This window comes from Thermobia domestica, chromosome 13 (genome assembly GCF_964235325.1).
Source record: "Thermobia domestica chromosome 13, izTheDome1.hap1.1, whole genome shotgun sequence".
Lineage (NCBI taxonomy): Eukaryota > Metazoa > Arthropoda > Insecta > Zygentoma > Lepismatidae > Thermobia > Thermobia domestica.
In genome coordinates, this window is record NC_137466.1 from 11,161,106 (window position 1) to 11,184,635 (window position 23,530).

Consider the following 23,530-nt stretch of genomic DNA (forward strand, 5'->3'; position numbering starts at 1 on the left):
GAACAAAAGACAATGTCCTACAAAACAGATGTATGTTAAACTAAAGAAAATGATATGTCACTGAGTTCAAATATCTCCACTGCCACACTCGATGGAATTCCTTCTATTGACTTTGGTGTTACAATATTCCTAGTATGTTTACAAAATACCTTGAAAAGTACATATTGAGGTGCAACAACTGCTCAGTGATATAGATGTATCATTGCAAAAAGTTGTCCTGAAACGTTTACAAAGCTGTTGCAACTGTTACTTTATGAGTCTGTGTGCAAAGTCCTCTCATTGCAAACACTGCATACGTATACCCTGTGCATTTTGTTTCACACTCAATCAATATTCGAAGTGGAAAAAAAGGCAGACGAGGTATGTTTTATTACGATTTTGACTCAACAGACCGGCTATCTAAATGTTGAAATACAATGAGGGTATGTTGCATAAGAGATTACATTTCTATTTAGGTAATGACTGAAGACCATTGGAAAGCTTCTCTTTAGTTACAGGAGGAGGAGGGACATGGAGAGACTTTGATTCCCTGCCTACAATTTTCTGAATATACATAAATATCCCGCTTATGTTGAATTATACATGAAAATGCTCAAAAACCGAGTTTTTATATTAACAATTTCCTGCGGGAAAACTCCCGGAATCCCCACTCGACTGAGGAGTATTCCAAACCCCCGGAAAATCCGCTGCCCACAGCAGAAAACCCCCTAATCCGCCCATGCTCAAAACACGACATTTATATGCATTACGGCAACAAGACACACACACACGCATATAAAGAAAGAAACAATTCAATATGGCACATCAAAATATAAAGTAGATGAACGTTTTGAAGACACCTCATTTTAAAAGCAAAAGTTAGGAAAAAGAGAGCAAAAATGTTGATGTTGTCAACTTAGAAATTATTTCTACGTAAGAAATAAAATCTTTTTATGTGCAAAGTTATTCGTCAATTACTGTCCATGAAAGTGGATTCATTAAAGGTATTTAGCATCTACTCTCCAGTGACAGTATGTCTTGATCACTGAAAATCTAGAGGCGGTACGGCATACCACTGCACACTGTCTCACTTCGACCACTGTTCTCCATCATTTAATAAATAAAAACAAGAAATTATTCTTTATTGATATTTTCTAGATTTCTTGCCTAATAAAATTATTAGACATGAATTTGCTGTACATATAAAGTAATATGGAAAAAGAAATTTTGTTACTGTAAGCGTGTAATTATAATAATTATCTCGAGTAAGTCGTATTGTATAAAATCTGAGAAGTAAAACGGAACTTAATTTTAATGGTACGGCTATATCGGGTAAAACAAAACAAGTGATATAGGTAATAATCATGAAGTAATATAACAGTCCTAATGTGGGAGGAACAGGAGATAATCTGATTACACTCACGTATACAGTGTATATATACTACAGATCCCACAAATGTACTTTTGATTACAAATACGCTACAGATTTAGAGAAAGAACTGTAAAACAATACCTCCTTTCTACACGGAGCTGAATTATTAAGTATCCACAAAAGGGACTTCAAACTAATGTTACATAAATCATTATATTAATTAGACCGTGTAAACTTATCATTTAGTAAACTGATTTTAAAGTGTGTGTTTCGCTTTTTATTGTTAATATAATCATAAACTTTCACGATTATTTTCCCTTCTTGTCTTTGGTTTATGCAGTTTCAGACTCGACTACTTCTGGCAGGGGGAGTTAGTGTTCATTAGCTCAGACGACACGATGTACAACGTAAAACTTAAATTACATAGTTATTGGCTAGGGGCGAGCTTGGATCTATAACGTATGCAGGATTTCAGGCTTGAAAGGTAAATCTGAAATTTATTTAATTTCTTGCCTTTTTTCTACAGCAGCAAGGTTAGGACCATAAGGCCCTCTCTTACACCTAATTACTAACAAAAAACTAAGAACTATTTGATACACTCAAAAATCAAGATACACTGATTCACATTACACACGCATATACATAAACACAAAACACACACACACGCATATGTTTAAGAACACAATATAAGAATAACTGACACAATACAAAACTATATATATATATATAGTTGCTATATGATAGTTGCAAACTATGTTACAAAAGTTTTGTGCTATGTTTATGAGAGAATCGATATGTTAAGTGGACAGGGTCTGCTTTAACAAGTTTTACGTTTCTAGGACAAATTTTGATTTTGATTCTAAGTTTCTCAAACTGGGGATAAACTATTCCAGAGACGGATACTAGTAAGCACGAATGATTTGCTGTGTATCTCTGTGCGATGTTTAGGAAGTAGCAAAGAATTATCTGCTCTAGTGGCGCAGCCGTCACGGGCAACACATTGATAATTATTGTTTAAATATGGAGGGGCCTTATTTGCAACGATGCTGAACACTTTTACTAAAATGTGATGTTTCCTCCGAAGATGGAGCGGTAGCCATCCAAGCCCATTCAATGCTGGGTAATATGGTAGTAGCGACGGAGATTAAACATAAATTGAATGCATGTGTTGTACATACGTTTCAATTTAGCCGAAACAGTAGTGGATAGGTCATTATATACTACGTCACAATAGTCAAGTACAGGAAGCAGGAGCGCCAGAACCAATTGAGTCTTTTGCTTTACTGAAAGAACGTGTTTTAGTTTATTAAGAGAGTGCAATGTAGAGTAAGCTTTCTTGGTTGAAATATACAGTGATATTGCTCAGGCCATTTTATGAACTTCGTTAATATTGGAAAATTTGTTTGCCACCTTGGAAAAGAAAGAGACATCTAAGTTCGAAGTTTTCGACAAGTAGACAAGAAAAATAACAAACTAAGAGAAATTTTCTCACAATCAAGTAACAGAACCACGCAATCGGAACTACTGTACCTAACAAACGTCCCGCATTTAAGGCATTCCACTAAAATATAACATTTAAATTTTGATTGTTATACAGTGTGTCCGTAAAGTTGTGCAATCCAAAGTTTGATTGCGCATATCTTTTGATCTATGAATGATAAAGACCTGAGACTTGAAACAAATGTAAGCGTGTTCTATGTAGATATTTTCTAGATCATGACCAATGTTGAAATTTGTAACATTTTTGTGTACAGTAACGAAAGAAAGTGCCGAAAGTGTAAAATAAAAAAGGTACAAAATAAAGAAAATCAATATTAAGTTGCAGAAAAATGTTTTTCCTGCGGATGAAACAGTGTATATTTGCAGTATGAATCAACATTTATCCATTCGTGCGAAAATGTGACAAACTTGATGCACTGTTGCATGTGAAAAGGCTATTTAATGATAGTCCATAAAATGTGTGTGTGTGTGTGTTTTTTTTTTTTTTTTTTGACAGAAACGCGGCCCCTGCCAACACTGTTGTCGTAAAATTACTGCAACAGGTGTATTTTAAGTTAATTAATGACAAGCATTAGAAAACAGCATGACTTAATATACTACACGTTTTATCATTTTTGTAGGATTTTTACTGAATGACTGATATATTGGGTTGGAAAAATCTAACTGCATTGGAGGGCTTTTGGTCAGGTGGAAATTACAGGATTTTTCTTATTGAGAAACTGGGTCAATGTCCAGAATTCTTTAAGCTGTCCTTTGAGTTGCAAGTTATTTGTTGCATGTTTCTTCAGCAAACATTGATCACAACAGAACACCGAGGAAAGAAAGAAAGGAAGGAAGAGGACCTCAAAGTATTTGAAACAATAATTTAGATCATAGGCATACCGAGTCGTATCTCATCGGCCATAAAAAGAATGACCAACACACTGAGAAACAACTGCTGTCCCATAGGTACTTACTTTAGCTAGATAAATAAATAAGAAAGAATGTATTTTTAAAATTGAAATTTCTAGTTTAAGTCCCACGTTTATGCCCTTTGAAATCTTTGAATTTAACGTCCCAGGATAATGCCTGTTAGGCTAAGGGAGACGATAATTAGAGCAAGTGAGTGATGATGGAAGAATTGGCGGAATCAGAAAGTGGGAGGAAACGGGAGTACCCCGAGAAAACCCACGAATACGATGCTGTCCTCTATAAACTTACTTTGCCGGGGATCGAACCAGGGTCCCCACGCACCAGAGGCAAGCGCTCTACTACTGAGCCGGATACTGATAAGTAATGGAAGTGAATGATAATAAAATAATGGGTGGAATGAGAATGTGGGAGGAAAGGGAAGAAGAACGAGAAAATCAAAGGTATGATGTTGTTTACCACAAACGCAAATGGCTTGGAATCGGACCAGGAACCCCTAGCACAAGAGGTAAGTGCTTTACCAGTGAGCCACCATGAAACACGAAAAGTACATAAATGACCAAAATAATCGTTATACTTTTAATGTGATATTGCAGTTTCAAATACAAAAAACTCCTTTAGGTGTAATTTAAGAATACTGATACTTGTCTAACACAAATCATGCCATTCATTCACTCTTTAATAAAGGTAGTAAACTCTTAGTGACTTACTGTTATTAGCACTTTTGTTTTGAAAACCTTCTATGAAAATTTTCTCTGACAACTGCAGCAATTCCACCGCTACTTCCGTATCTTTAGAGCTTGGTATCAAGAACCCCTGATGACATCGCTGCCATTCAATATACTCCTCAAACTTAACTTTATTTTCTCCTTCATTGTCAACTTCTCGTGGGTAATGCTTATCTGTGGAAAAAAAAAAGAAAAACAATTAGTATACAAATGAATAAAAAGGACATCTTTATATAGTACGCGACAAAACATAACCAATTTTTTTCTCGAAGGTCAAGATCTAAGGGTTTACTTGTCCCTACCACAAATCCTTCATTGTAAGTAGATTCCGGCGTTGCCGCTCCAACTCAGGTAGAGCTGTATAAAGCTCTCAGTATGGCTAACCCCATTACGGTTATCATAGTAGCCCGAGCCCGTGCAGACCTCTAAACACATTACCCCACAGAAATGAGTGCCATAAGTCCAGGCCTTCTAAATGCTGTTGCGCCAGGAATTGAGTTATCATTATTATTATTGCTAATAATAATATGTAATATTAGTAATAGGCTTAATAAAGATTCTGCCTGTTCATCTGCTCTGCTTGTAAGTATATTATTTCTAACTTTAAGATATAGTTATACAGGTCAATATATAATTGATCAGTTTCTTTCTAATGTGATTCGTCACGTGTATTAAAACTGGACAAATTACAAATTAGGCTACTATACACAGGAAATTAATAATGATAGCTTTATTATTTAGATATTAACCTGCATACATTAATACATATGAGGATTTAGGTACTTAATAGTATGCTTTTTAATCATTTCTTTTTTTTAAAGAAAAAAGTTTTAAATTGTCATTATAGACAAATGGCCTGTCGAATAATAATAATAATAATAATAATAATAATAATAATAATAATAATAATAATAATAATATTTATAAAAGACTAACATTAGTGCATCACGCTAACTCCTAATAGTAAATCACGTTGATTCTCATTGCAATAATATAATGCAATAATTTAGATTTGAGCATTTATATGTATGTATCCGCAAGTTCGTTGGTCGCCTAAATAAAAAAAAAAGAAAGAAAAAAGTGAATGTAAACAATTAGAGCTCTTAAGTATTGACTTTAATCTATAATTAGTGCTTGAACTTTTCGGATAAACTGTACCCGCCCGATACCCTTTGCGTTAGGTTTACTCGATCCTTAGACCTGATAAACCCGTTTGACCTGTGTTTGGCCTGTTTGGACCGTTTGATCCGATAGACTCGTTATGAGTTCGTACATGATAATTAGAACAATTTGTGTTATGATAATAAAGTGAAACAACACATCATTTACAATAATGACAGATTAAGCTTGTTTTCATAAAAACGTGATTATCAGGTCATCCCTATTCATACGGTTCAATCGGGCAAACCCGATTCATACGGGTAAAAATACAATATCGGTCCAACGGTCCAGGATCTATTCTATTTTCCGAGCATTACCGAAAATGCACAGTAGTCCGAAACAGCTCGGACGTAAAAACTATCATATTATTATTATTATATTAATAGGAGAGAAAATTACTTGTTGAATGACCTGTACGTATTTTATCCCTATTTTGAATGGTTATTCTGGTTTTATGTATCTGCTTATTGGTTTGCAACACTCAGAAAGGATAGTTCGAGACTTCATTGTTTACTCTGGCGACAGGGAGAGCGGCTAAGCTTTTGTAATACCGGCAACATCCAACTGGTTGACAAACCGCACGTAGCCGCTAACAACCATATGACAGTTTTACTGCTGATAAGAAAACTTGGTTTAGCTTTGAAAAACACTATACAAATCATTATATAAATATACTAGTTCATTCAAATGATCTTCGCATGATGAGAATAGGTTTATGGAAAATATCTGAATCCCCTCTAAGGACATGTATTATAATGAACGTGTATGATAAAAACTCTTTATAGGTCTCGCACTAACAACATGGCTCTCAACGGGTAGTATTCGGAAGTGTCCGAACAGTTGCATCCTCTTACTAGTTAGTGACATTGTAATTTAACGTTTGTTCAAAGACGTTGCCATATTTTTGGTCCCCTTTTAACACTGATTAATGACTTACACATGTGGGTTTGGGAGGCCACTTTGATATTTCCTCTCTTTTTCCCCCTCGCCAACGAAAGGTAGATGCTCCGAAAATGAACACACTGACCAACTGCCTGCATGTGGTTCATTTCTTCTCAACGGAAGAAGAAAGATTTTCTGCTAAAAATATCAAATAACAGAACAACACAAACTATTCGAGTTTTCAGGCTAATTTTTTCTTAGCTGAAACATTTAAGACATTGCATTCCTTTCTCAAGTGACAGAGAAGATCAGCTTTTATTCATCCCCTATTCTGGCCGAGAACTATGAAACAGTTCAAATTTCTTGGCAACACCGGATTTCGGAGAAAATATTCTGTTTCACTACCATGTAGTGGGAGGAGAAGGCTAACAGGTCAATTTTCTATACGACTTACTAAGGCTTTTAAGCTTTTGCGAGAAGGTTAAACACACTACTTTTCGCAGAAATTTTGTACCCTATTTCCCTTAGGATACGGTCTTTAATCAAAGTGATAAAATTCCAGGTTGAGGTTTTATTCTATTATGTTTTAAAATTAATTTCAAGTTAATTTCAAATTAGTTTCAAAATTAATTTCCACTTACTTTTAATTAGCACTTTATACACCGAGTTATATCTTCCTAACTTGGAGTCATGACACACTATTTTTTTTAATACTTAAATTTCGAATTCTCTCTACCTCCCTTAAGATGTGTCCTTCAATCAATGAAACATGATAAAACCCCAGCTCAAGGTAGGTTCTAACTATGTTCCAACATTCATTTCAAACTGTTTAATAGTTTCGCAGTGATGCGATCACAAACAACAGACAATGTCGCTTTCAAAGTGAAGAAAGGAATTGTAGAAAGTGCTGCCTTCTCCCCCTTACAATAGAAAACGCTGAAACTGGTGTCCACTTATTTTTAAGGGGGAGTTTATACACCGACTTTTATCTTCCAAAACCATAATCACGAAGAAATTAAATGTCTACTAAAAACAGGGAATTCGTGTTATTATTCAGTTCAAAGTCTTTTCTCGTCGTGAATTCTGCCGAGGAATTTCAAGCTTAAAATAGATAAAACCATAATCATGCCTGTTATTTATTTATTTTTATTTATTTAACAATCACCAGATACATCTCAGAGGCCATTTTATACTGGATATTTAACAACATATCGACGATGATGTGAAAGAAGAGATTGAAGAAAAATTCTGTGCAATGGGCGATATGGTTAACAATATAGAGAATAGTTGAGGAAAAGTTAAACAGATTCTATTTGACATACTCCACAATAACTTGGCAGGATTGAAAGAGCACCGAGAAAACCATGGACAACTGAAGCAATGCTTAAGAAGATGGAGAAACGCAGAAGGGCGAAAAACACGGACATCAAGGAATACAGAAGGCTGAATAATGAATTGAGAAGAGAAAAGGACAAAGCTAAAGAAAAGTACATGGAGCAAATATGTGAAGAAATAATGGAGCTTCAACGGCACGGCAGATATGATCTGATGTACCAGAAAACACAAGAATTAGGAGGCTAAGCTAACAAAAGTATACGAAGTTCGGCATCGAAGATCAAGGCAATGTAATCATTGACCATTAAAGAATCCTTAGAATTTGGGAGGAATACATAAAAGATCTGTATGATCAGAAGAACTGTCTCAAAGATATTGCGATCGAAGCAGAGGAAGAGGTGGATGATGATGAAAAAGAACCCAGTATATTGAAAAGTGAAGTAGTACAAGCAATCAAAGACATGCGAAGGAGAAAGACCACTGGAGACGACGACATATCAGTAGATTTGCTCAAGGGATTAGGAGACAACGCAATGAAAGTACTGACTTCCCTTATTAACACGACTTACCTGAGTGGAGAAAGGGCAAACGATTTTCTTGATGTTACAATGATTACATTGCTCAAGAAAAAGCAAGCAAAGAAGTGCAGCGATCACAGAACCATTAGCCTGAATTTCCACACTGGAAAGATCATTGCTCGCATACTGAAGATAGATGAGAGGTTAGAAGATCAATTTGAATTCCGGAAAGGAAAAGGCACCAGAGATGCTATTGGATTGATGAGAATTATATCAGAAAGAATTCTTGATGTAAAGGAAGAGTTGTGTTGGTGCTTCATCGAATGGTGAAAAGCTTTCGACCGAGTCAATTGGACGAAACTTCTGAAAAATACTTAAAGAAATCGGAGTCAAGTGGAGAGATCAACGACTCATTCAAAACCAGTACATAGGACAACGAGTGAAGTTACCTTTGAATGAAGGAGAACCCAATAGTGTGGAGATTGGAAAAGGAGTCAGACAAGGATGTAGATTGTCGCCCCAATTATTCAACGTTTATAGTGAATGTTTAATAAAGGAAACATTAATGAGAATTGGAGATTTCAAGATTGGAGGGCAGATCATTAACAAGATCAGGTATGGAGATGATACGGTTATAATCGCTAAAACCGAAGGAGGACTACAGGAGATGATTGACAAAATAGTTGACACTGGAAAACTATATGGAATGGAAATTAACATCGAAAAGTCGAAACGTCATGAGAATATCCGGAAACATGCCCTTATGGATCAGAGTAGAACAAAGAGAACTTGAAGCGGTCGATAATTTCGAGTATCTGGGAATTATTTTGACGAGAGACGCTTACTGCACCAAAGAGATCTGGTCAAAAATTGCCATATTAACAAGAAAAAAATATTCTTAACTAGCAGGCTCAATATTGGACTTGAGAAGAAGTTGGTCAAGTGCTATATATGGAGCATTGGACTGCATGGTTCAGAGACTTGGACATTACAGAAGTTAGAGAAGAAATATTTAGAGAGCTTCGAAATGTGGTGTTGGAGGAAGATAGAAAAGATAAAATGGGCAGAGAGAGTAACAAACGATGTTTTAAAACGGATAGGAGAGAAGAGGACGCTTCCAGCCACCATCCTTCGTAAAAAGGCCAACTGGATTGGACACATCTTGCGAAGGAATTGTCTTCTTCACACCGCCATAGAAAGAAAGATGGAAGGGAAGCGAGGAATAGGAAGAAAAAGAACATAGCTGATCGATGATTTGAACGATAGGAGAAAATATTGGAAGTCAAAAGAGGAAGGTAAAGATCGAGAAAAGTGGAAGAGACATTTAGAGGCCCAAATCTAAAATTTAAAATCCTCATTAGTCCCAGGACCTACCGAAAGGCAGAATACTTAATAATACTAATCTAACAACAACAACAACAACAATGGAAAGGATTTGGGAAGGTATCGGCCAGGGCCTATTTTTTAGTAGGTACCATTCTAGCATTTTCCTGGTATGACTGAGGGAAACCATGGTACACCCGTCAGGATGGTCGGCAGGGGAAATCGAACCCACGACCTTGCAGCAATCATGTCAAAGATACGACAAGTACACTGCATTTTCCGAGTGGTTACGGAAAACAAGACTTGGTGAAAGAGTTATTAAATAGTTTTTAAATTAGAAGGAATCAGTTTCAATTGAGACATAATTTATTATAACAAATAATTTAACGGAAAACATATATATATAATAACAACTAACAAACCGATTCCTTGGTGAAATTGCCTCGCAATCACGGGTTAATGTCGGAAGGCGAAAATTAGCTATTCTGTCACAATTCATTCAATTTCCAATAATTTAACTTAAATTTAAAGCTTTCATCTAGTCTCAAATTCTAACTTAGAAATCAATTACCAAAACAAATAGTAATAAGTACATGCACATATGATCTAATAGGAGTCGGGGCCATTCCTAAGTGGGTGACCAATACTCACCTTGTCGTTTTACCGAAAATTACAAATAAAAAGAAAGGTTTTTAAATTTAGAATTAGGGAATATTAATCACACACTCACAATGCTCCCGTTTCCTTATACAAACCACAATACACTTTTCTCTTTTGACTTCTCATCTTCCCGACACAATTTCGAAACAATTTCACTATCAAAATTATAACATGTTGACTGTTCACATTACCTTACAAAACTACAAGGTTCGATAGGTCAATTTATCAAAAGTAAGTTTATAGATGGCAGCACATTAACTATTCGTAGCAATGTTCAATGTTTCCAACTCGGATAACAATCACAATCTCTTTTGACTTTTTTTTTCACATTATGCTTCAACCTCCCGAATGCGAAGCCAACGCTCTACCACTTGAACTACTTCGTTCGGTATGGTTACGAAACATGGTCGCTTACTCTGGGAAGAACGTAGACTGAAAGTATTTGAGAATAAGATCCTGAGACGAATATTCGGACCCAAGAAAAACGGGAATGGAGAATGGCGGAAACTTCATAACGAGGAACTAAATAATTTATACAGTTTACCAAACATTCTTAGATCTTCAAATTTAGGAGCTCAGGTGAGCAGGCCATGTACCCAGAATGGAAGAAAGTACAAATGCTATCAGAGTTTTAACTGGGAAGTCCAATCAGAAGACTTAGGCGCAGATGGGAGGACAATATTAAAATGGATCTCGCAGAAATAGGAATACAAGTAGAAACTGGGTCCAGTTGGCTAAGGACAGAAGTCAATAGAGAGCTTTTTTGAACGCGGTATCGAATCTCCGGTTCCATAGGCCATAGAGTTAATTAACTTGACCGGGTCGTAACATACTGGGTTTTTCACATAAATTTTGAACCTCTTCTAGTCTCTTAGGATGTGTCCTTTAACCAATGTAATAGATAAAAAATTCAGCTCAAGGCAGGTATGTTCCAAAACTATAAGAAACTCAATTTTACGCATAAAGTTTGATTTCCGCATTTATAATAGATTCAGAGGACACATACATTAGTAATAAATGTAAACTGTATTATGCAGTGACGTAAGTGCACTAATATCATACAAGCAATTCACATTATTTTGTGTAACATGATTTCTTAATGGAAATACGTGCGGTTCGGATCCTACGTTCAGCCGTAGATCCATATCTTATGTACCCACGGCACTGGAAAGGGACGTTAAGCTCCAAACAAAACAAAACAAACTTTCCGTTATTCCGTTAAAACAATGAGTATATTCCTGCAAGTATGATTTCTATCAACCTCACTTAATTTAAATTTGTTTCATTTTACAATACGAGCAAGTGAGCAAGTCACTGTTCATTCATTTATACTCAATAAAGACGCCAGAGGGGGCAAAAGGAGGGCAACCCTCATGACTACGTCTGACCCTCATACTTGTTATTGTAATCTAGGTCAAATATAAAACTATCCTTTACGGTATAAAGAATAGCTGCCTCCTAAGAAGGGTGGGTCTATAAGGTTACGTGTGCTTTCCCAAATTATTATTATTATTATTATTATTATAATTATAAAATCAACAACAATAATATACGTATTCTGACATTATTGGCAAGTCTCTTGCCGCAACTAAGAAGCTTCCATGCTCCATGGTCTTCCGCTAACCTCTTCGTCTTTACGTACGATTTTCAACTAACTTAAAAAGTTCGTTGCTGAATTCTTTATGTCTCTGTGTCTGTCTGCTATTTGTGATTTTTTTTTCAATTTTGAACCCTGCATTCGATAGAGCATCAAAAACTATCAGAGAAAGTGAATAAATTTTTTGCGTCACCTTTACCGTTCCCGAGATATTGGCCAAAAAATGACCGACTTCCAAAGATTTAAGGAGCCATATCTCGGGAAGCAACCACAATATCATCTCTCTATGACTTACTGTTCCCGTGATATTGGCCAAAAAATGGCCAATTTCTAAATATTTGAGGAGCCATAAGTTGTAGAGAGATGATATTGATGTTCATCAATACCTAAGAGGATGGTAAATATTTAGGTACCAAAATCGTAAGTGGTGGCCACTGTCCAATTATTATCAGTACCAAAATGTTTACCATGCTCTTAGGTATTGATTAACACTGTAACCGCCACCAGGTTATAGAAGTATTTTTTGGACGCTCTGTATATTTTGTGAAGACAGTGATTATTCTTTCGATTTATACTTTATTTTGCGACGCAAATAAGTTCTTTCTTCGGTGGGAATTGCTTTCCTTCCCACGCAACTGGACAAAGAAGTCTCTCATTGTTTTTTCATATATATATTTAAAACATTGCTTTTTGGTGAGAACGTTTCAGTGAACGACGAACCTTTTCAGTGTTTCTCCTTGATTTATTATATGCACAGTATATATTCTATAGTTATTTGGAACTGAATTAAGTGCTTTCTTTAATCATTTATGGAAATACTAGCTGAACAGGTGTTCAAGTGACTGAATGGCACCAACCTCATCGCTTTTGCAGTTCCGTATCTGTACTTTCACACGCCCGAGTTATCGCAATGTCTCGTGCATCGTGGCCAGTGGATTAAAATTAACATAAATGCTTTTCTGTATTCTGTTTGCATGTGCATACAGGTGATTTAACTGATTGGTTTTTAGAATGAACTCCCAACACTCTTTAGTGAACCATTGCAGCTCGTATCTCGAACCCTTGCGCTCGAGGAGTTTGACTCCGGAATTGTGTGCAGCCACCACGCACGTTGCGTCGGGAAGTAAGTATGACTCTACGTTAAGGGACACAAGCTATTAGCTGGTGAAGGACGTTTTCTTACGGTTAGCCCCAACTAGTGAAGTCCCAGATTCACATACCTTGTGCGCTAAGAGCGTTCGGATTTCTAGATATTTAAGCAACCATATCTCGAGAACTGAAGTCACAGAGAGATAATATTTTGCTAATTTTTGCAAGAAAGAGAAGGTGCGGATAAAAAGATTTACTGTTATATCTAGGAACAATGACTGTTATCCTTCCCGCTCAATCTCTCCATTCTTTTTAAGTTTGTTCTGGCAAGTCGTTGGAGCATTCTCAACTGGTTCTGTTTTGATATCGTTCGTCAACTGTAGCCTCCCCCGTCCCCTCCTTTTCTTTCCTATCACCATACCTTCTAGCACGTCCCTTACAATATAATTCTTCTTAGTCAATGTCAAAAATAGTTTCCTATCCTCTTTTCAAAATTTTTCAATAATATCTATACTGTTTTTTCCTCCCTCACCATTTCTAACATTCTCTCATTCGTTTTCCGCTCGACCCAACTAATTCTTTCCATCCTTCTCCACACACACATTTCGAAAGCTTCCAGTCATTTTTCATCACACTTGCGTAATGTACATGTTTCTGCCTCACACGAGGCATTTTATGAGTGTTTTTCTTAACTTTTTATTCAAGGTTCCACAAAACAGACTTTGCTTCCTCCTAAAGGCTTCTTTCGCCATTCCTATCCTTGCTCTTAATTCACGTCTGCATTTCACATCATCACTAATAATACTGCCATTTCAGGCTTCGAAAACGAGTCACCTGTTGTATTTTTTCTCTTCCTATTTCTATATTTGACACCAACTGCTTCGTTTCAATCACCATGGCTTTTGTCTTTCTGACATTTATTTTCCTTCCATATTGTTCACAGCCCTTCCTCCAGTTTTCTAACAACTTATTGATTTTCCTTTTGAGATTCTGCCACAAGTGTCACATCATGTGCAAACCCTACACATCCGATCATTCTACCTGCTATCGAAATTCCATCTTGATTATGTAGGCTGTTTTCCATTGTCTCTTGTAGGTAGATATTAAATAGTGTTAGCCAGGGATCAAGTTATACGAAGAAAAATACTTTAAGAAAAACAAACAATTATGGACATTTTATTTCTGTATACGAATGAGGAAAGACGAAATAAAAATTTTAACCATTTTAATAAATGAAGTTTGGAGCGTCATTATTCATTTCAATTAACTGTTGAAATAGAATTATTTGTGTATCAAGATTACCAATGTATTACTCACACATACATTTTTAAAGAAAAAATGACTTGCATTTTTCTTAGACTCGTCGAATCGATTTTTTTTTCTTTCGACTAAGCACTCACACACTTACAAATTTGTTGTTAACTTCCTTCCGTTTGTTCGTTCAAGTTTTTCACAGTAGGTGGCAATTAAATCTAAAAGTACTGTTGTTGACAGTTTCGTCAACAGATATTAGGAAAAAAAAATCTTCTGTCAAAAAAAACGGCGTAACTACTGTAATATCCCGCACACACTTCTATTTACAAACATCAATATGTGCTTCTATCTGTACACAGCACAACGTACAGTTCTACCACACGTTACTATAACAAGCAAACGACAGGAACTATAGTCACCACTGGATCATGTCACAGAAGAGCAACACCAGTGCCACCACTAACCAGGAGGAATTATAGAATTCTGAGGATCACCACAACTGATATCAATTCCCCTCTCTCAGCTTGCAGTGGAGCTCTGAGGCCTCCTGCCCACTTAGCTCTGTTAGGAAAATGAAATTAAATATTTCAATTTAACGTCCTGTGTTTATGCTCTTTAGGCTAAGGGAGACGGATGATTAAGGTAAGTGAATGATGATGGAATGAAATGTGAAAGGAAAGGAGTACCAGAGAAAACTCACGGACACGATGCTGACCACCACTTGGCCAGAAATCGAACCAGAGATCCCACTGGCACCTTGTACCAGTGAGCCATCATGCCCACCTAGAGACCTCTGTTGGGAACTTAACTCCTCTCTTAGCTTGCAGTGGAGCTCTGAGAGATTCATGTTCACAAAACACCCAACTTGCAGTGGAGCTTCGTGGTCTCCTTTCCCGCTTATCTTGCAGGAGAGCTCTACGGGACTTCAACCTCTCTTTGCTTGCAGCAGAGCACTGAGAATCCTATCCCACCTCATCAGCTTGCAGCAAAGCTTTTTAAGGAATACTTCCCTTGGTGCCTGGCTTTGGGATACCTATTTACTCTAATTATTAATGAACATTGTACTTACTTAGTGGAAATGTATTATACTATTTTATAACAATAAGTTTTATAATAAAATTGATTATGGAAGAAAATATTTTTTTCGTTTGTAATTGCGCTACCTTTACTTGCTTTACCAGGTTTTACGATATTTTCGGACGAAGATTTTTATGGTAAGAAATACAACAGTTATAAACAGGACTAACAGAACTAACAGGAAATACATTTTTAAAAAAGTAAAATACTGTATAATTATTTGAGGATATGAATTAACGCACGTTAAGGATATGATAAGTTGTAAATAGATTCTTCTATTTATTGCCCTTAACATTTAATATACTATCAAATATTCTGTTCCGTTGTTCCCTGACACTTTCCTCAGAACGTCAGCAACCCACATGCAATTCATCTGACTCCTTATCTTATCTTTCACTATTCCGTGTGCACTGTAAACAACGATGAGGTCAAACAGAAATAAAAGAGTATGATTACAAATCAAAATAATGTTTGTTACAAAAGGAAATTAATTTACCTGTATCTGTTGGACTTTTCCTTAACGAAGATACAGTGTTTGCTTCTGGGATTCTGTTGTTTTCAATGGGTAGAATATCTTGAATTTCTTCGAACTCTTCTTTACTTAAATAAGGAGACTCCACAATCCCATCACTTGTATTCTTTCTTTCCCTTCCTTCTGCTACTTGCTCTTTGCTTCGCTTCTTGAACATCTTCCTCAAATCTTGGTTCTCTTTATCTTTCTTTACAGTTATATATGTCTTAAGACACTCAGGGTTTATTCCTAATGACAGAAAAGCAACATTTTTAAGTCTAAGCTTATTCATCTAAAGATTTCAATGTACAATCCAATAATGGGCAGTGTGCTACACATTATATATATATATTATACTACAAAGTTGTTATATATGTTACAAGATTTAGCTGTGCACATAGTGACAATTTTTTTTTATTAATGATTAGATACCAGACAATATTCATTCAATACCTGTCCAATTATTGGCTGTTGTAGAAAACTGCTCTTTCTAGCTGCATTTCAAGAATGATTTCATAATTATGAAATTGTAATCTATAGTGGTTAACAACATATTACAAGCTGCTTCAATATTGTATTACCATCTACTTGAAACAACTTGTTAAAAATAAAAAGTTTCTAAATGCTACCCTCTTAGTTTCACTATGTAACAGTTTTAAGTAACTTCAATCTTCAACAAGGTTAATCATTATGGTCGGAATGCAACCAGAAAAATAAATAAATAAATAAATAATAATAATACGTATCTGTAGAAATATTTTGCAATTGAACGATCTTAATTGCCAATATTCACATGAACAGAAACCTGTACAAAGGTTCTTGTCATAAATTCATTTTGTTACGTTTATTATTATTTACTTACTTTTTAATTAAAATACTTACTTTTTAATTAAAATCTGAAATTACACCTGAATATTATATTATATATTGCAGATTCGGAAGAAAAATATCACAGTATATGAATCTCGAATTTTATTTTTATTTATTTTTTGTACACCAGGTATCCAACAAAGTTCGTGCGTTTTTTGAGAGCCGTTACTTTTGTCGCGTTAGTGTGGTCAAGTTGATTCTGATGACGTCATATGTGTACATTCCTAATTCAGTAGAGAATTGTTCAGTACATCCCCCGTTTTGGTATCGGTATTGTAGGAAGCGCAATCTTCGAAAGAACATATCGTTGGAAAAGGGGGATTTTGACGACTATTTTGCTTTACGAGTATAAATTTAGAAAACAAAGCTGCAGAGGCCGCTGGAAGAATATACTTCGCGATTGGAGAGATGTCAGTGAGGACATGGACTGCTCAAAAGTAGTTCAGCTGATTTTCTTCCGGAGATGAGAGCCTTGAAGACAAGCCTTGTGTTGGTCGCCCATCCACCCTCGACGAAGTCTAGCCGGAGGAGGAAATCAAGTAGAATCCTCATTAAACCTGCCAGAAGCTTGTACACAGGTTTGGAGCATCTGACGAAATCATTGGATCACATCTCATGGTGTCCACAGAAAATTCCATCTCAATTTCCCTGACTTTCCCTGATTTTCCCTGACTGCAGTTCCAATTTTTCCCTGACTTTTTCTGGCCTCCACCATCCCCATAGCCAGCCAACTCTCACCTTATTTACTGTCGTATTATTACATTTTATTACACATTATGCACACAAGATTACGAAGATACAGAAAGATTTTTTTAACGTACATTTACAAGTTTACAAAATGTATTATATTAGCACATGTTGACATAAAACTGAAAAATATCATGGTTTAAAATAAAAAATAATAATGATAATAATAATAATAAAGCGTCTTCTGTACAATATGGAGAATGTGTTCACATGAAAATTTCTCACTTATGATTGCACAACTATCCATAAAAGTGGGGAATAAAAGAGTTTATATTTTTAATAAGTGTTCCATATTACAAACTGCCTTTCTTCTTTTCCAGCTCATCGATTCTTGCTTGAAGAGCACTTTCTTCTGATTTCAAGTTATTCTGCAACTTTTGTCTTTTGTCATTTAAATCTTTTAGCTCTTGATTAATCCTTCTCTTTTCTACAACTTTCTTTTCTTCTTCGCGCTGTACACTTTTCTGTTTGTCCAGATAATCTTGGTACCTTCGTCTGGAACATTTTACAGACTGTAGTAAGCTCCTGGTGATGGATATATTACCTACACCCCCAGCACTGCTGATAGCATCATGCACAAGTCTTTGAGACACCAGAGAGTGTTCTACAAGATTTTCTACAAGTAGTGATTTGTTGATGGAGAAACCACTTTCAACCGGTGAATTGCCATGTGACATTATCAAGCAAATTTTCACTACATTCAAAAGGCTAGCAAACTTGACATCATCCTTTAGCATCTTGTAGTAAAACTCATCTAATCCTACAGAATCGTCGTGTCTTGCAGTAAACTCGCAAAAGTATGATTTCAAGGAACCTTGTGCTTCAACACACAATACACTGAACTGTTTCTTTGCCTGTTCAGCCACATCTGACGAAATCCTGTTTGCACTGTGAAGGTCTTCAAGAACAATCTGCGCTCTCTTTCTTGCTAGAGATGGCTGCTCCAAAATAATACTTGGGGCAAAACAAGTGACACCACGCACAAACCTGTACTTCAGCGGGCTTCTTTCACGCAACTTCTGAACTAAACCTATGATTAATTTGCGAAACTCAAGTTTGAATTCTGCTTTTTCCTTGTCTGTACATACGGTTTCTCTTAATACTTTCCTCGTAGCAAAACCAATGTCAATCATTGCTGAAGGAAGAAGGTTCTCATTTGAAAGTTCCAAAGACATCAGTTTTTGAGCAGAGTCAGCTTGCTGCAATATTTCTGGTTTCACACATCGAGCCAATAAACTATGCATTAAGTCCAAAAGTGCTGTGTGCAAGAAAGGCATTAGTGGCTTTGGAGACTGAAATCTTCGAAGAAAAGTTTCACATTCTGCTGAAACAACTCTATAACCAGCCAACTTACTCTTCAACAGAGGGTCTTTCATCTGTTCCTTTAAAGAAGATTGTTGCCGACAACTAGGTAGTGTAGAATCTTGTATGAATTTCTTCACATTGTGATAAATTTTCACAGCCCTTTCCAAGCAATCCACATTCTCAAGCCATCTGATAGAACAGAACTTTTTTGGGAAATCGGTGGATCCTGTAATGGTAGTATATTCCGCCCGGCGAGCTGGGCTGTTATTAAAAAGGTAATACATATCCCTAAGAGTCTCGTCTAAATGCCACTGTGATGCCTTTAGCCCATTTTTCATGCTACCATGCAAAACATGTAGTCCACAAACACCAGTGTCTATCAAACTTTTTCCATCGGGATTTCGTTGGCACATTTCACTCTTTAGTTTTTCCCTGAAGAGGAGATTTACGTTTGGTCCATCCATGGAAACCTGCAGTAAATTGTCTAATGAAAGACCTATTCCCTCTCTGAATCTCTCCAAAAGATCATCGGCTCTTGCCCGTCCCAAAAATACACTATTTAGATATGATGTAGAAACTTTTTGTTGATTTACATCCCAGAATCTTACGACTAGGTCCATCTGGCCTCTCTGAACTACTTTATTCAGAGATTCGTCGAAATATATGACATAATCTGAAGCCTGTTTAACTCTATCCATAACACAATCTTTAAAATATGGAGCCAAGCCATGATTTACTAGATAAGAGGCTTTTGTCTTCCCAAGGGTAAATTTGGAAGCAATAGAGCTGTCAGGAAACATCAACTGGAAAGTTTGGCTAATGTTCTGGCAAGCATTCAAGGATATTTTCTTTGCAACCAACTCCAAAGTCCATATTATTTCTGCCTTCATAACTTCTTCGGTCTGTATGTATGAATGTAAACCACGCTCTTTATTTTTGCTATTGATTTCACCACTTCCTTCACTTGATTCTGGCTGATCATCTTTATGCTTACACACAGTTTGATCAGATTCCTGGCTACAGTCACTTGTACCTGATGACTGACCTGTTGAACTGGAAGGCACAAACACACTGACAGCAGGTTGCATGAGTTTAGCTTTCAAGTTCTTAAGATGTTAAGGTCCTTTAGCATGAGAGGACACTGCTCTTCGTCCCATGTTACTAAGCTTGAATGATTTTGAACATACTTTGCAAAACGCACATCCACTATTTCCATGTACACGTCCAATCCAACATGAAAATTCCGGGTACAACTTTTCATCAAGCCATTGATCATTAAAAGAAGTTGACTTATTAGCCATTATGATGACTCATAAGGTCAGATTATTGAGTTGACATCCCACTTAAACCTGCAAAAAGAGAAAGTGATATTAATTTCTGAAGCAATGCAAAGAAAGGCATCTAAAATATTTTTGGAAGTGAAATTAGAAATTACGTACAATGATATACTTACCAGACAAAAGGTACTGATAGTAAACTGTTACCCCAATTTGATTACCATCACTAATATATGTACGAGCTTTCGAGAACTAACTCACTGTTCACATCATCGTCCGTGCTGCCCTCACCCATCCTATTCTCCCATCTAAGCCTGATGATGAGAACAGTGAGTTAGTTCTCGAAAGCTCGTACATATATTAGTGATGGTAATCAAATTGGGGTAACAGTTTACTATCAGCACCTGTTATCTCGTAAGTATATCAATGTTAGTAACTACAAAGCGGTCCAACTTTTGCGGTTTAGAAATTATGTAGATAGGTAGATACAATAGAATATTATGCTCTGAAGCACAGAAAAAAATATAAATGTATTGTAAGAAAAGGTCACCCTTCACCTCCAAGGGCAACCGGAAACAAGATTTAGATTAATACAAAATAAGAGTATCTTTTTACTTTTTAAACTTAGTAGACCTGCTGTATCCTTAAAAAAATAATAATAAAATAAATATGGTCTGATCACTTAGCCACTGATCGCAAAATCGAGTTTTTCTTGGCATTGTAAACTAATGATCTATACAAGAAATATTTAAATACAATTAAATTAGCAAATATGTATAGCTCATAAAGGCATATGCATATTCTAGTCCCTCAGAAAAAATCCTAAGACACAATTAGCATATTGCTAATATGTAGCAATTTAAATCATCATTGGGACTGCACTTGAAAAATAAAGGAAATAAAGGACATATATATTTGTCCTATAATAATTGTCACAAATTTCCAAAATATAGGAAAACAGGACAAGTGGGAGCCCTGTTTATATAAAAAACACTGTGTTCAAAGGAATAGTTAACTGATAAGGACTTTGGACTGACAGCTAGGCCAAGTTTGTTTACGGGGAGCAAGCGCTCACGGAATAAGCAAGCCCATTATGCCTGCATCATTGACTCACAATCACATGTTCACGGATGTAGTTTATGGTGCAAGTCTTTTGAATCATCCTGTTGCTTTTCATCATTGGGTACAGGCCATGCGAAACAATCTATTAAGTATCTAGACAAGCCCTCAGTTTTGGTATGTTTCATTACTGGGCTCAGGTCGTGCGAAACATTTCAACTGATATTAACAACTGAATTTTTTTCGCTTAGCCTACCAAAGAGCCTGAAATATTGACTTGGTATTCCTATAGTACAGGTGTTAGAAAAAGATGAAAATAAAGTATGTATGAAACCAAGAAGAGATTCAAAATACTCTACTGTCAAGTAAAAAGCAAACAAACAAAACAAAACAAACAAAAAAAAAAAAAAACGGAAGAAAAAAATGAGCCGCTAGGAAGGCGGGAAAGTACCTTCTGATAAGCATCAGAAGGTGAATACAAAAATACTTGTACATTTCCATCAATATATGGTGTTTGTCCCTCCAGGAATCAACTGCAAAACATACAAGAAATCTTTCTAATTGTAATGTTTGTAATTGATCGTACAATTTCTTGTGCATTTTCCCTGACTTTCCCTGACTTGGCAAGCTTTTCTTGTGATTTCCCTGACTTTCCCTGACTAAAATCCATTTCCCTGACTATCACTGATTTTCCCTGACTTTCCAGAATGTGGACACAATCCATCCTCTTCCAGCATCTTCATAATCTTGGGACGACATGGAAGCCAAGCAAGTGGGTTTTTCATGCCTTGTCCGAAGGAAAGAAGCTCCAACGGTGGAACATTGCTTGTCGTTGCCGCGCCATAATAGATCCTCCTGGACCAAATCTTGACATGTGACGAAGAATGAATCATGTATAATAACCAGAAGAGGAAATATCATTGGTCTACCTCTGGTTCGGTCTTATTGGTCGCTAAACCGGACATTCACCAAACGAAGGTAATACTGTGTGTTTGGTTGACCAGCGCTGGCATAGTCTATTATGATTATCTAGAAAGAGGAAAAATCATAACAGTCGAGATATACTCGTCACACTTGCAAAGAGCTTCAGCTTCACTACTCCAGAAGCATCCAGCACTAGTCAACAGAGAAGAAGTTCTCCTTCACAATCTTGCCAAATCTCATATGGCAAAAAGACCAGAGTTCATCAAAACACTGGGCTGGAAAGTTGTGCCTCATCCACCCTATTCCCCTGACGTCGCCCCATTACCTGTTTTTGGCCATGGATAACTACCTGCAGGAATAGCAGATTCAAAAACGCGATGTCACAAAGGCTATATCACAGTTTTTGAGCTCCAGAAAAAAAGGATTTTGTCAAAAAGGGCATTTATAAGCTTGTGTGTTGTTGGGAACATGTAATTGAAGCCAATGGCGATTATTTCGAAGAATAAAATGGGTGTTCTCCGCAATTTTATATAACACATTTTTCGTAAATATTTATTGATCACACTCAGCTTTCATAGAACATTGCAATTGAGATTGCATTGCGTTTTTGATTTGTAGGAGATTAAGGACTTACTCCTATGATTTGGGGTTGAAATTAGTGAGAGGGACGATGTGCTTCAAAAATGTACAGCATCGCTAGTGTGTATAAATTTCAGGATAATATTTACCAAGAGAGGATAAATATTGAGAACATTGCGAACCTTTGGCTCTTCTTTGACAAGCAATGCATAGTTTTTTTAATTGATTAATTGAAGACTCGCTGTAGAAAACAATGTAAGTGCCACCTTGCAACTGTTTCACTTATTTTATTGTTTTTAAAATACGTTTATGCCTTAGTTAGATTTTTATACATAGCTTCACTTCGTTATATGCTAGCTTGTATTTCTAAGCAATAGTATTTTCTCTTTTGTGACGCTTGGGCACAATTTACTACCTTTTGTCTCTACTTTTACAGTAACTTTTGCTTTTGGCACTTACATTGTTTTCTACAGCGAGTGTTCAATTATATCGGCGAAGGAATGTTATGAGAGATGCTAATTTAAAAATTGTCAAGTATAATGGAACTAAATGTATTACATACGATAAAAACTTAGGCTAAGAAATATTCATGTACACTGCATACAATACAGTAGTTTGCTCTACTACAAGAATCATTTACCTTTCTATTATATGATTCAGATAAACTAGAAAATAAAAACTGGAATAACAATAAAAATAACGTACATAAAAATATCTCCTCAATCTTTCTCCCACTGGTCACTTTTTTTTTTAATTATTATTATTATTTTTTTTTTTTTTTAATCGTGCAAGCGAATATTCCAACTTGAAGATTTCTCTACTCATTTTACCATTTCCCTTTTAAATAAAGTGTTTCTTGATTATTTCTTCCGAC

At 36.1% G+C, this 23,530-nt stretch overlaps 1 protein-coding gene across 6 annotated transcripts in view; it reads right to left on the reverse strand.

The window, feature by feature from the left end:
- The window catches only part of Fancm (FA complementation group M), a 255,915-nt gene that overhangs the window by 83,415 nt on the left and 148,970 nt on the right, over positions 1–23,530 (reverse strand). For all 6 annotated transcript variants that reach the window (XM_081735480.1, XM_081735483.1, XM_081735478.1 and 3 more), the window contains 2 exons: positions 15,881–16,144; positions 4,471–4,662 (listed from right to left, as the gene is read on the reverse strand). In XM_081735480.1, the coding sequence (XP_081591606.1) occupies positions 4,471–4,662; positions 15,881–16,144 (456 nt within the window). The remainder of the gene's footprint in view (positions 1–4,470; positions 4,663–15,880; positions 16,145–23,530) is intronic.